This window comes from Euprymna scolopes, chromosome 1 (genome assembly GCF_053919585.1).
Source record: "Euprymna scolopes isolate OS-2025 chromosome 1, ASM5391958v1, whole genome shotgun sequence".
Taxonomy (NCBI): Eukaryota; Metazoa; Mollusca; class Cephalopoda; order Sepiida; family Sepiolidae; genus Euprymna; species Euprymna scolopes.
The window spans coordinates 83529389-83544607 of record NC_136482.1 but is presented as its reverse complement, the minus strand read 5'-3'; the positions used below and the strand labels follow the sequence as shown (position 1 = coordinate 83544607).

At 33.3% G+C, this 15219-nt stretch overlaps 1 protein-coding gene across 3 annotated transcripts in view; it reads left to right on the top strand.

Moving 5' to 3' along the window:
• LOC145245527 (uncharacterized) overlaps positions 1-15219 on the top strand; it is a 129016-nt gene that overhangs the window by 34135 nt on the left and 79662 nt on the right. For 2 of the 3 annotated variants that reach the window (XM_080107158.1, XM_080107229.1), the window contains exon 2: positions 10943-11930. The exons of the other annotated variant lie outside the window; for it this stretch is intronic. In XM_080107158.1, coding sequence (XP_079963284.1) covers positions 10943-11853 — 911 coding nt within the window. In that variant the 3' untranslated portion in view covers positions 11854-11930. Of the gene's footprint in view, positions 1-10942; positions 11931-15219 lie in introns of those variants that run through there. 3 annotated transcript variants of the gene reach the window in all.

The window sequence follows — 15219 nt, the reverse complement described above, 5'->3', positions numbered from 1 at the left end:
TATCTATACTTTTATCTATATAGTATCTATATTTTTTATCTATAAATTATCTATATTTTTTTTATCTATAAATTATCTATATTTTTTTTATCTATAAATTATCTATATTTTTTTTATCTATAAATTATCTATATTTTTTATCTATACTATATAGATAAAAAAAAGTATAGATACTATATAGATAAAAAAATATAGATACCATATAGATAAAAAAATGTATAGATATATTTTTTTTATCTATATGGTATCTATACTTTTTTTATCTATATAGTATCTATACTTTTTTTATCTATATAGTATCTATATTTTTTTATCTATATAGTATCTATATTTTTTATCTATATAGTATCTATACTTTTTTATCTATATAGTATCTATACTTTTTATCTATATAGTATCTATACTTTTTTATCTATATAGTATCTATACTTTTTTTATCTATATAGTATCTATATATTTTTTTATCTATATAGTATCTATATATTTTTTTATCTATATAGTATCTATATATTTTTTTATCTATATAGTATCTATATTTTTTTTTATCTATATAGTCCAGATTAAATTCATCCAGAAAATAGTGTGTATGCTGTTTGTTGTCCCATTCTTTCAGTTTTTGCAATGAAAGGCCTTGGTATATTTCTGGCGACTATTGGGGGCTATTTCCATAACAGCCTTGTTTTCTGATTCTCTCTCATTTGTAAGAAAACTTTTGTTCAAAATGCTTGGTCAGTTTCGTGATGGAAGTTGTTTTGTTGGCTCTTGTTCCATAATGATAATGTGATATCATGTGGTTTGGATTTTAAGAACTCATCAGATATTACCCGGTCTTCTTAATAATTGCACATTCTTGATGGTCAATTTCTCAGAGATCATGGGAGCAGAATGTATGAATCTCTCAGGCAGACACTAGTTTCTCTATTTTTTTCAGAACAGTTTCAACATTTTCCTCATTATAGTGTCTAATCTGTTAATGTGGCCAGTTAACAATGCCATGGTTGTCTGTTATTACAAGCATAATTAGTAATTGTTAATTGCAGTTGCCTAGTTTTTTTAGAGGCTCTGTTTTACAGATTTTCATTACCCGGCGTATATATTCACTGCTAATTTTGTTATGTCTTGGCATGCTGAATTGAATCGTTCTCTTTTATGCCAAGGTATTTGGATTGTTCATGCTCTTCTAGGTCTTTGATTGCGGTATCTTCATCACGATGTATATTTTCCGTTTGGATTTTCTTATCAGCTCTACTGAAGAATGTGGCACATTAGTCCAGGCCAAACTTCACTCCAATATGTTTGGTATGTACGATCTAATAGCGTCAAATAAAGCTAGCGTTTGAGCTGGCAAACAGGTTAAGGTCATCCATGAAAAGCAGGTGGTTGACATTTTTTTGTCGACTCTGACTTGAATTGTAGGCGCTAGCTTTTATTAAGTAGTTTATTTAATGGATATATTGCCAGGCAAAATAGTAAAAAAAACAAGGTATCCCCTTGAAAAATTCCTGTTCAAATGTTAATGTTAAGAATTATTACTGTTTAATTAATGTGTCTTATCATTATGGCTGTTTGTCATATTTTTATATGTACAGTCATAGTGTCTTGATTATCACGAGAATCTTATATAAATCAAGACACATATGCTTTTTGGTAATCAATCCAAGCAATGGTCAGGTTCCTCTGCCTCTTCACACAGTCCTCAACGATGGTCTTATTAAACACACGTGGTCTTTGTTGCCTAAACACTTCCTCCTGCATCCTGCTTGTCCTTTTTCCATTTATGGTCTGGAGGAGAAGTGTTCATAGATGGTGTCTACAACCAGATCACCGAAGAACTTGTAGGTCGTAGTGAAACGGCAGATGATTCTCTATTTACTAGTTGTGTTTCAAAAGTTTTGGGCATCAGGGTGTATCATCTTTTAACACCAATGGTGTTGTGGTCCCTTCACCCTTAATACTCTGGTGAAACAACTGCTGAATTACTATGAAGTGCTGCTAGTTGCTTAAGCCAGAAATTAGGTAAATTATCTATGCCAGGTTTTTACAATTCTGGAATCCATTCAGCTTTAGTTTTATCATTTCATCTATTATTTCTTGCTCTGACATTTCTGGTTTGCTTTCGTTGGTTTTAGCCACATCTAAGATATATCTTGTCTCCTGTTTCTATACACCCTCATTCTAACACAGTAATCTCCAGTTTTTTGTTTTTCTGGCGGTTTGTATGTTCTGATTGTGCCTATTACCAAATTTCGGTAGAACAGTTATGCATTTTCTTGAAACCGTTTATTTTAATTTTTTTTATTCTATGTTCTTGCCCCCCCCCTTTTTCTTTTTTAGGTTTATGGGCCTTTTTATCCTAGATGCCAGCCCGCCAGTGATGGTTTTATTTTCTCTGCATATGTTTATATATATTTTGTTCAATATCAGTGGCGTTTTTTAAATTTTATTGAAAGCTGTCTTTAACAACTAGAGTGCCTCTATTCGAAACCTGGCTAGGCTGCTTAAGGAGACAGCAAACTATTATTTTTTATGATGTATCCTCATTTCAGGGTGTCTGAGAAATCCCTATATAGAGAGACGAAGATACTTAAAGATCATGTCTAGTAGGCATTGAATTCTCATATATGTGTGCAATTATTCAAAGTAAATTATAAACTCCTTTGCGAAGTTAACTTAACAAACGTTCAATTTTTAAAAATATTTTAAACTCGATATTTTATTATTGTAGAACAGAGCTTTATTTATCTCTCTCATAAAAAAAAACAATCTACGTACACGTGTTTCACCGTACCATGGGTCAGCAGCGTAGCTGACTATTGTAAGGTTTGAACCTCTAGCCATAGGATTTATGGTCGTGTGTGATGCCATGCCATTATGCCACGGATGCCCAGTTCAAATTATGTTCTATTTTTATCGCCTTTAAGTTATATCAATTTTTGTTAATTTTGTGACGATAGTGAAACTCGGTATACAGTGTCTCTTCCTAGGAGATTGGGGAAGTAAATTACCCCCTCTCTCCCTTCATATATATATACATATATATATATATATATATATATATTTCTTCAGAATAAAATTATCCAACAATCAACCATCAATCAGCTGGTATGGAAACCTGTGATTATAAGATTTACAAGATATTACTGGCAGTAATAATCTATAAGTATTGTCCCACCTAAATAAGAATTGTTCGATATACAAATCTAGCTGAAGTTTTTACATATCTATAGATTTTCTCCCCCCTCTCTCTCCCCTCTCCTCCGATCCGTGTCTGGTTGAAATTTTTAAACCTCACCTCAACCCTTTCCGATGTTTATTTAGTTATTAAATCTTAAAACTAAATGTTATCAAATCAGAGTTGAAGCCCCCCTATTTCCTTCTTCTAATATCGTTTTTGCAATCATAATAACCACTGCTGTTAACGTCTGATGAAGTTGCTGGATCGTTGATACGATTCCGTAACTGAAACATGTGTAACTAAGCAGATAAACCGGTAATAAAATAATTATATATATATATATATATATATATATATATATATATATATATATATATGCGTGCGTGTGTGTGTGTCATTCATTTATCGCTTAGATGAACAAAGATTAATTTCGAACAAAAAAAAAAAGATGTAAATTTTTTCAATGCTTGCGTTTTTATTATTTTGTATTTTTCTGATAAAATTTCCTTAAAAATTTTCGCATGCGCATTCGTGGTTGTGTGTTTTCTTTTATTTTTTTGTTTTTTAGAAAATTTTCCTGAAACATATACTGCATTCAAATAATTATACGACAATTATAACTCAGATTAGACGTTCATTTTCATACAAAATAGAATTTTTCTTAACTAATCTATATAAATCAAATAGTAGACGTATGTGTGTGTAAATATTTAACAGGCAAACTCTTAAACTACTGGTCGCATAGCACTGCAATTAACAAGAAATAGTTATTATACACCAAGGATGGGTTATAACACATAAAATCTTTGGGTTGATGAATAACACATACATATCGGCATGTTGAAATGCGAAATCGTCTACTGGCCAACATGTTTATATTTCTTTCTGCGCATGCGCACATAAATTAATTTCTTCAAGACGACTTCTTTAGATTTGTCCGATATCAACATCGGCAGAGAAGGCAGCTGGAACGCAAAATGTTTTGGTTTCGATTCTAGCTGATGGTAGTAAGTAATTTGTTTAAAAACTTTTGTCATCATGTCTTTGTATTAATAAATGCGAATATCTGCATGGGTTTTAATATAGTTCAAACTATTTTAGGACGGACATAATCAAAATATTTATTCACAGGCTTGGAAAATAAAACTTTTTTTTAAATTTCTTACAGAAATTTTTGGACAATTATTTTTTTGCTGAAAATCAGACTTATGTATGAGGACAGACTATTCAAATATATCAAATACAAACTGGCAACGCCGGATACTTCAGCTAGTCTAAAATAAATCAAAATTAAAAAGAAAAATAAGTAGAAACTTAATATGACTGAACGGATAAATACAACAACAAAAAACAAAACAAACAAACAAAAAACGGCGAATTCGAATACAACTATAAAAAAGAATTCTGGGTAGTTAACTTGGCGTTTTCGCATCTAAGTAGTAACGTACTATAGAAACACTAAAACACTTTCGTTTTCTTATGAATATTTCTGGGACAAATTACGCATCAATAATTGAATTAAAGCACAGACGAAAATAATTCTTTTTTTTTTTTAATTTTCATTTTTTTTTTTTGCGGGCGATGAGGCACCCTACCATATGCCAGATATTCACTACCTAATCCCAAAATTCCAACTGAAACATCGTTTAAAGGTTCTAACTGTCCTTTTAAGTGACAATTGTAAGTCTATTGCACTTGATTCACAAGATATATTCGTCAGACAGTTTTTAAATTTCTTTTTCATGATTCCGATTGCTTCTATAATTACTGGAATGATGGAGATCGTTTAATGATGAACATAAGGCTTTAGTTTTTCATTATCTCTCGTTTAAGCTAGCATCGTTAGGAACACTAACTTCAAGTAGAATTGCTCCCTTTTGTTCAATATTACCACTATGTTATGTTTAATAGCTCAATTTTCTATAGAGTCAACTATAGGAAGTTGATAGTTGTACTTTTCTGTTATATTTTAAGACTTTATTGGGTTGATTAATGTTCATTTCAGAAAGATGGTAACGTTATCAACTGTAACTCTTCCTATAAACGATGTGATTTTTTCTTTCTCTTACTGTAATTAACAAATAGTAACGTTCGATACACTAATGAATCGAATCTAAACCTCATAAAGCACAGTGCTCTCAATTTTCGTTTCTACTTACTCGCGTAATGAATATAACTAAAAATAAATCAAGGCTATAATATTTTTATTCTTCCTAGATGCATGCAATTACGGCAGCAGTCAATAATAGTAGATAAAACAATATTTAATTTTTACATTGGTCCCAAAAAATGTCGAATTTTCTAAAATCTTAATATAATACTACTACTACTACTGATAATAATGATAATAATTATTTACTGTATAATTTCAAAGGTAAATATACAATTCAAATAAAAAAATATGTGCAAATGATATTTATAATAATTTACTTTTACGGGCAGTTAAAATATTTAAATTATATATTGACCCGGACAACGTCGTGTCGAAACAGCTCGTGTTATTTATTTATAAACAGTTACTAATACGTTATTATGTGTGCATCAGCTTTGTTTCCCTTCTCGACTATATCTCATTAATCACCCTTTAATATGTGATTCAATGTGCACTAATAAACAAGCAAGGTCCCTAAAGGTTTGATAGTATTTATAGATTTTTAAATAATATTAATGCATGAGTGAACAAATTAGCCCCGTTGGGGGTGTTATAAACCTGCTCATGTTGACGTCGATTTCAATCAGATCTTTTGAGATAATGTACGTGCGAAGGATTTCCTTTCAGATATCGTTAAAATATTAACTTGGCTTAAACTAAACGTACACAATAGAAGCTGATATAAACGAACCATCCTCCGGCCTTCACAAGCAGTAAGACACCTTTTACTCCCGACTTCAGCGACACATGTGATTCACAATTAATCGCTTTCTGTTACTTAATAAATCTGAGATAAAGTTAGCTATTCTTACTGGCATTTTATTCTTTAAGCCAATGCAATCTTCCTTTCGGTTCTTATTTCCTTCTCAACACAACACAACATGACCGACCATAATGGATTTTGTGAGAATTTAAATTGTTTGAATTACCGAGGGTGGGTCGGTGGGGAAGAAAGGAATACTGATAGCTGTGACCAACACGGCCGGTATTCCAGTCACGCGTGAATCTCGTTTAAGAGAGTTTCCATATATAAAAGTAGTGGCCGCTCTACGGTTGTTGTTGTTGTTGTCTTTCAGAAAACCACGCTCCGACCATCGTTACTCATCTGTTACTTTTACAATGAAAAACTGCTTGTAAGCAACGTCGACATTTCGTTGCAAGGCATCAAACGTCTTTTCTTCTCCCCCCCCCCTCCTACTCGTCGGTAAACTAATTCCGACAATTTCTATCTTCTTACTCTAATTCAAAGAGAATAAAAAGTGAACGTTGAGTTTACTTTTGACAAACTTGTAACTTTCGCTTTCCTTATTTTGCACTTTATTCCTCACATTCCATGGAACATGTTTCTGACAAAGGGGTATTCATTTGATTTTTTTTTTCTGAATCTGGATTTTTTTTTTACATAGGAGTTATCACATCAAGGCCTAGAAGCCACTCAAGGATAAGGGTTAGTGTACAGAAGTCGATGGGACAATATCACAGTAATTGTTAGCAGTGTAAATTTAGTAAATTAGATTACTTAAGGGGAACGACTCATCAAAAACTTGTTTACATTGGACTTGAAGACGACCATATTTTAGTCAGCTGGAAAACAGAGAAATAGAAGGTTTCCGCAGGTGTGCAATTCTAAGAAAGAACCTTTGTTAATGGAATCTACGTTTAGGTTTAGGCACGGATAAAGAGTGGGAGAAATTATTGATAATGTTTTCAGCTAGACGAGTGTTCCTTGTGAAAGTTTGGTGAGGGGTGAAATAACGATAAAGCAGAGACAGGCTCGCAACATCTTTTCTGTGAGAAAGGGGTTGCAGGGAAAGAAAAGGCATAACCTACTAGGCTACGAAGTCTATTGTGAACTCTGTCAAGGCAGATCTATCCATGTAACAATTATTGTTGGATAATTTTTGATGTTGAAAACAGTATTTTAGCTCCTTACATCAAATGGGAACGATTCCAATAAAAGTTTGATTTAAATGTCCTTAATCTCAGTGTGTAACAATCTATTTTCACACAATAGATTTCATCTTATGTTCTGAAAGTGTTTTCATTTAAGCATAGGTAGTATTTTTTTTTTACATTTCTACAAGCTTCGATTCATACAATATAGAACCTCAAATCCAGCTTTGTACAGTGCTTCGAAAGTAACAGCTAATTTTAACTACTTAGATATAGAATCATAACTATAGAAAGATTCTTGTCTTGCGTTCATCAGTCCCAAACATATCAATATATTAACACGAAATAACTTAATATGTCGTTTCTAAGTGTGTAAAAGCAGTTGACCAAGAGACGATGGATTTTGTGAAATTCTTTGACAACGTTCTTCTATGAGCCTTTAAAAATTATGGACGCTTCGGAAGGACTAGAACGAAGAAAAATCGACCTGCGACAATAATAAAAATAAATCCCAGATGGAATGGTAATACCAAGTTATATTTCTTTCTCCCTCTTACATGTTGCTGTTAGCGCGCAGAACTGGTTAATGCGTATCTGCCTGCAGCTATATGTGAAAAAGTAAACACGACACCATCGAAAGAAACAAAAAAAAATAGGATAAATGGAACTGGTTACCAAAGCTAAGTTAAGATCGTCTGTAGCGCCAATTTGCGGCCACGAAACGAATCCGTTATCCAATTTTTTTTTACGAATTTCGTTCATTTATTATAGTTATTAAGGACTAATTAGCTTAAGGAAATTATTTTTCTTATAGAGTACACACCAGTTAATAACTATACAGTTTTTCTTATAGTTTATGCTTCGTTATCTCCGGTTAAACGAGATTGTGCAGTGCATCAATATTCATATGACAGTTTCCTAAGCCTTACTACTTCGATGCTGGCTCATAAAAAATTGGAAGCGCGTGCTTTATTTGTGACACCATCACTAGAATACTGCTCTAGATGGCCAACAGGCCTCTTTAATTCGGTTTATTTTTTAAACAGAACTCCCCTTTTGTAGATATATAATCCCTTCATCACAGCTGCAGAACCACATACATTGCCTGTGATAACCCTTCAGTATATCAGAGGAAAGCCAACATGTGCTACAACTTTCCCAAGTATGACCAGAAACTGGACAAGTCAGTGGCGTTCAGCTCCCAACGTATTATACAGTCCTGGTCAAAATCATAAGACCACTTAAAAAAAAAGTAAGCGTTTACGCATATTATCGAATTTTTAATCAAACAAATGGTTGAAACCATTGCCAAAAGGGAAAATATGATGGAAAAAAAATGAAATATGCTTCATTCGAAACCTTAACTCTGATCTAATAATTATTTTTTAAAAAAGAAACATTTTCATCTGGTCAAAATGATAAGACCACTTTAATAAAATCGACTAGTTTTGAAAAAATGAATACGAAAATCTTTCTATGTTACTAAAAGCAACTTGTTAGTGGATAAAAAAACATCTTACTAAATTATAAATGCCAAAAGGGAAACCATTATCAGAGTTTGAAAGAGGAAGGATCTTTGAGCTTAATAGGGGTGGACTCTCCCATAGATCCATTGCAAACGAAGTGAATCGTAGCAAAACAGTCATCACAAATTTTGTAAGAAATCCGGATTAATATGGACACAAAAAGAGTCCAGGTCGACCAAAAAAAAAAAAACAATAACCCCATCACTGGATCGCCGTATCAGAAAAAGTTAAAAAACAAAAAAAAAACTTTAGTATGAGCTTGTCGATTGAAAAGCCAAACAGCAGCAAAATGTAGTCCTAAAACCATCAGAAGGCATCTGAAAATGAAGGGTTTCAATCATTTAAAACGACTGCAGAAACCACGTCTTCTTGAACAGTACAAAACTAACCGAATTAAATATGCCGCCAAATACCAGACTTGGGATGAAGAGAAATGGGAAAATGTAATTTTCTTCGATGAGAAAAAGTTTAATCTAAATGGCCCAGATGGATTTAAACACTATTGGCATGATAAATATTTGGCCAAAGAGACTTTTTCAACTCGGCATAGTGGAGGAGGGTGTTTAATGATCTGTGGTGCTTTCTCGTCACCTGGGACCCTAAAGTTGCAAGTAGTGAAAGGCCAGCAAACATCATTGAAGTACATTTCAATGCTTAAAAATGCTTCTATCAGGACTGAAGGTCCACGTCTGTGTGGAAGAAATTTGATTTTCCAGCAAGACAACGCTGCGATACACACTTCTCGACAAGCACGAGAATACTTTTCTTCAAATAATATAGAATTGTTAGATCATCCAGCATGTTCTCCGGACCTCAATCCCATTGAAAATATTTGGAGATGGATGGCAAAAGAAGTGTTCAAGGATGGAACCCAGTATGATTTGGTAAAGGAACTTTCTGATTAAGTTTTCAGTACATGGGATAAAATTCCTTTACGACTGATAAAAAAAACTTAGTCGCAAGCATGCCAAAGAGAATTTTTGAAGTAATTCGTAATAATGGAGGCTATACTAAATACTGATACCCTTTTTAATTGCCTTTTGTTAGATAAATTATCAGTGGTCTTATCATTTTGACCAGGTGAAAATGTTTTTTTTTTTTTTAAATAATTATTAGATCAGGGTTAAGGTTTCGAATGAAGCAGATTTCATTTTTTTTTGTTCATATTTTCCCTTTTGGCAATGGTTTCAACCATGTGTTTGATTAAAAATTCGATGATATGCGTAAACGCTTAATTTCTTAAGTGGTCTTATGATTTTGACCAGGACTGTATATACCCGTTTACCTAAAAAAAAAAAAAAAACTAAATCTGCAGAAATATCAACATAATTGACCTTTTTAAAGGGGAATTGTAACAGAAACAAATATCCAGTATTTGTCGGGCAAGCTTATAGTTAAAAAATGAAATGTGAACCTGCAGCGTTTAAATAGATAATACATATACAAGTTAACTTGGTGATAATTGAAAGAAAATTTTTTTTTTAAATTTAATTAACATACGTTCGCAAAAAAAAAAAACTAATGCGAACATCGAGTCACTTGCAAGGTTTATTTTGGAGAAGCGTGAATTTAAATATTTAAAAAAAGTTATTTCTTGATCTGGAAGAAATAGGATAGTTATGTTATAGCCATTCTTTTACTGGTCCTAAAACCCAAAAGGTACTGCAGCAAAAATAAAGAATCAAAATAAATGTTATAGTTTCCTATTTATTCATAGTAAACTGTTCAAAATCCTGCCTTAGCATGCAGTCGACTCTTTAGACCCAGCTAGAGTGAGAAAAGAAATCAGAACGGCCACTTTTTGTTAATTTTAGTGTTGTTATCCCGTTCTCGCAAATTCTTTCTCGAACGGTGATTAAATTTGACCATTGTTAAATACAAATGCGTTTTTACTTTCACCCTCGTCTCACGTATCTAATTATCGGAAGTATACATCTTTAATTAGGCTCGATAGATATGTGAATATAGATACACACACATATTTTCTTACATTAAGTGGCTTCATGCCTTGTCTAGAAAAATACCCATAAGAAAATTGACTTTACTCATCACAACAGATATCTATTTTTTCTCAAATTCAAAGTAATCGATAACTTTCTCCAATAAATCTAATCGCTACCACATATATTGTCACACAATTAATGTTTACTTATCGTTTGTGTTTCGGCTCTGTTATTTATATCAACTCTCTATCAGTTCATTTCAGAGGATTACCCACAACTCAGTCTGCAGAACAATCGTCAAGTCACGCACAAGACTCAACCGAAATGACGTCAACAACCTTAAATCGGACATTGTTACGTCACCAGGAAAACGACGTCACAAAAGAAACGAGCATGAATAGCAAGCTTCCCAATTCGGTTCGCCAGAATCTCCGGTATTTATTAAACCAGCAAGTGAATAGCGTCCATGTCCGCGAGGAGCGATCAGTTCAGCTGAATTGCACTAACCCATTCGTTAATTGGATACGGAGAAAATATCCACATACTCAATTCCTTTGGTCCCACAACAGTCGGTGGCTGCGTCCGGATGGTATGAAATACGAAATCGTAAACGGAAACCTTTTGATTAGAAGCTCCAACTCGAACGTCGACCAAGGCGTCTATGTTTGTCACCTCTTCTCGAAAGGAAGGTGGAGGGTAACCCTTGCCATCTTCGCTCTGGTGATCGCTCCGAAAACAACTGTCTACAGAATTTACACTGGTTCCAACCTAGAAGTATTCTGTGATAGCCAGATCCTTGGGCAACTATATCACGGCTCTACACGGTCGTGGTTAATCAACGAGTCGGCGGTGAAAAGTTTGACCAACATTGATGCACGTTTAGATACAGCCGATACATTAGTTAATGTCCAGAAGAACCAATCTGGTTTGTGGACGTGTTATGTTATCAAAGCGGACAACCCGAACAAGTATTGGAAGACGAACCAAATATTAGTTAAGGTTTGTCCAGCGCCATCTTGGTGGCGTTCATTACTACACCAGTTCCCTGTTCCAACTATTGCGGAATTAGTCGTATTAATCATTTTCATAGTTTCTCTGCTCCTGTGTGCCAGTGCCACAAGGAAGAAATATAAGCAAGAAGAGAGAGCGGACATGAGCTTTTAAGTAAAGGGACTCCTTTCGTTTCGGTAAGAGAAATACCTGAAATGAACTATAAACGAATAAAAAGCACATATATCAAACGGAATTTATTTTTGAAATGAACACAAAGTAGAGTTATATTATAATCGCCAAAAATACCTGTCTCAAGACGGGTAAAATTAATACAGTTTTGTACAATTATGTCTCCACATATATACTAATGCGTGTAGTTTTGTACGGAAAATATGCAAATATAATACCACTAAAACTTTTTCTAGAATACTTATTTGAATCTTTATCAAATTCCATTACATGAGTTGATTCTAGAAAATGTCTAAAAATAAGATTAAGAAATTGAAATTCGAGGAATCTTTCTTATATAATGATTATGGTAAAACTTTTATTCAAACCTGAAATAGTTAAATTTTCATTTCACGTTTTTTTATGCATTATGCTCATGTGAGACCCTTTTAAATCATTATTAATTACTTAATACAATCTATTAATTAATATTTAATAGCTATTTTTATAATTTCGCTAAACCGAATGCATATGGATTTTCATGAAGAGATTCCACATCTTACTGGTATAAAACTAAATATAAATTTAATTACTTACTATTAAGTAGAGCATTTGTGTTCTAAAATTTATAACGATCAATTAATTTGCTTAAAAGTGAATCCTACATACTTATATGTAGACATATGCACATGTCTAACTTTATATAAATAGAAATACATTTTGATTGGTAACAAATACGCGTGTTTCGAGCTTTAAATCTTAACTGGCCACCAAAGTAAATGGTTTCAGTTAAGATTATATCTCTACTTATATATAAAAAGTGTCTTTGTGTGAGTTCGTTCCCTATGGGTTTCTAGAAGGTGGGATATTTTTTTTAATTTCACACAAATGTACTTTATGTGTCTGGGAATGTTTTTAGATAGGTTTTGTATCGGAATGCTTCCGCTGATTATCGAAAATTAATAATCAAAATAATTTGATTAAAGAAGGAACAGTCCGGTTTGACTAAAGTTAACACGCTTATACAGTCTAAGATCACAAATGTATTTGAGAAGTTTTATCACCGCACAAGCAAAAGAGCCCAGCGTTCAAAATCAATACAGGTGCGCGTTCGAAATAAATGTTTCACAACTGAATTATGAATCTTGACTTTTGTATTTTAAACATTAATTACAATTATTACATAAAAATAATTTCATAAAATCAACAATAGGTTCTCTTCAGTGCAATATTGACTACAATGCATTGTTAACTAAGCTACTGTGGGGAGGTATGGTGCACCACGCTGAATCCACAACTAGTGTGTGTCGGTCGGCACTAAGCCTATTTGGGTTTAACTGGCTTCCTAGTCGCACGTATATCCCCGTTAGAGGGAGATGAAAACGTTAGGTTTTTGCAATTCTTGCGGGGAGGTGTCGACGTCCTCCTACATACAGCGCCTAAAATTCCCAAATTGGTCACCCATTCTAGTAATAATCAGGCCCAGCATTGCTTAACTTCGGTGATCTGTCGGGAACCGGTGTGTCAACATGATTATACCGTGTGGGTCCACGACTAGAGCAGACAATCAATCGATTTTATTGAGAGAAAAAAAGGTCGATTTAAACGTATTGAAAGTGTGGAACATCCGTTCATACTTGTTTAATGTGGAAAACGTAGAGTCTCCCTGTTAGTACATAAAGAATAGTGAACACTAATTAGTATAATTAATGATAAAACGCAGACAATTCGATGCCACTTAAATGCCATATATATTTTTTTCATGGCTTACTGCTTAGTTCTCCTAAAGCCTTGACTACTTATTTTTATTTAGAATTCACCATTTATCAAGGCTCGAAGACCACTCGAGGATAAGGGTTAATGAATGTAAGGTGATGGTGTAGAAATCACTTATGGTGTAAATTGGGTGGAATTTGATTATTTATGAAGTCGACTTAGCAGGAACTTGTTTACATTAAATTTGAAGAAGGCTACCATGTTGTATTCAACCAGAAAGCATGCCCGCAGAACAAGGTGGGCAATTCTGAGAAAGGAGCTTTGTTCATGAAATATTCATTTGCATTTAGGCACTGATAGAGAATGAGGAAAATCATATATAGTGATTGTAGTTGGTCGAGTGATGGTTTGTGAAAGTTTTGCAGGGGGGGGGCATAGACCGGAGTTCAGTCAAGTACTTGCAATGAAAATAGCGATAGAGCAAGGATAGGCTTGTGATGTCTCTTCTGTTGGGAAAGAGGTTGCAGAAAAAAGAAATAGGCATCAACTACTAGGTTTTGAACTTTATTAAGGTAGGATAAGACGGACCGAGCAGGTCCTGCCCAGATGTGGTAACAGTACTCCATTTTAAGACGTATCTGGCTCGTATAAAGATGAAGAATTGCATCGCCAGTGATATACTTACTAGAGGGGTAGAGTGATACAATCATTTTACCAGCTATCGTGGCAACAGATTTGATTTATGTCTTCTGTTTCAGATCAGGTCAATCTCAGAAGCTTGTCAAGACACGGAGCTTCCAATTAATTTCAGTTGGGGCGTGTTGGGGATCAGAGCGATTATGCTGAAAGGAAAGAAGCTTGGTTTTCGACGCATTACAATTAACCAACCACCTCTATCCTCATTGGAACACATTCTCAAGATTAAGAGTGAGCGAATAATATTATTAAAGTAAATACTGGAAATCGATACGTAAAATATATTTCCTCGTAAAATTTAATGTTGACACCTGAATATATATATAGATGTGGGCGCTTATGTCAACGGATCATTAAATCTAAGGGAGATAACCAGCATAGACATAGCAAAAATAAGCATATTTTGCAAGATATAATTTGGGACTCTAAAATAATCAGTAGAACAATGAAAGAATGTTAAATGGAAAAAAATGATTGCACGAAAAGAAAAAAAATATAATTGCACGAAAAAAAAAATGATTACACGAAAAAAAAAAATATTTTTCCTTATTTTTGGTAATCCATCAGCGCCAGGATGATTAAAACTTTTTTGAAGGATATTTTGAAGTATTTAAACCGTCAATTTCTGGCTATGATTAACATTTAATTGTGTTTATTAATTTATATTTTTTTTACTATTCTGTAGTTTTATTTTGCAAGGTATAATTAGGGGTGCATGATAATTAACGTACACAAAACAATGAAAATAGAAAACATTTTTTAAGGAGATTTTGAAGTATTTAAACCGTCAATGTAATGTTTTTAAACGAAAATAAAAAATTAAAAAGGAATTTGAAGTAATTATTGGAAATCGATACGTAAAATATATTTCCTCATAAAATTTAATGTTGACACCTGAATATATATCGATGTGTGTGTATGTGTGTTTGTATATATCCAATTTTCTCATCTCTTATT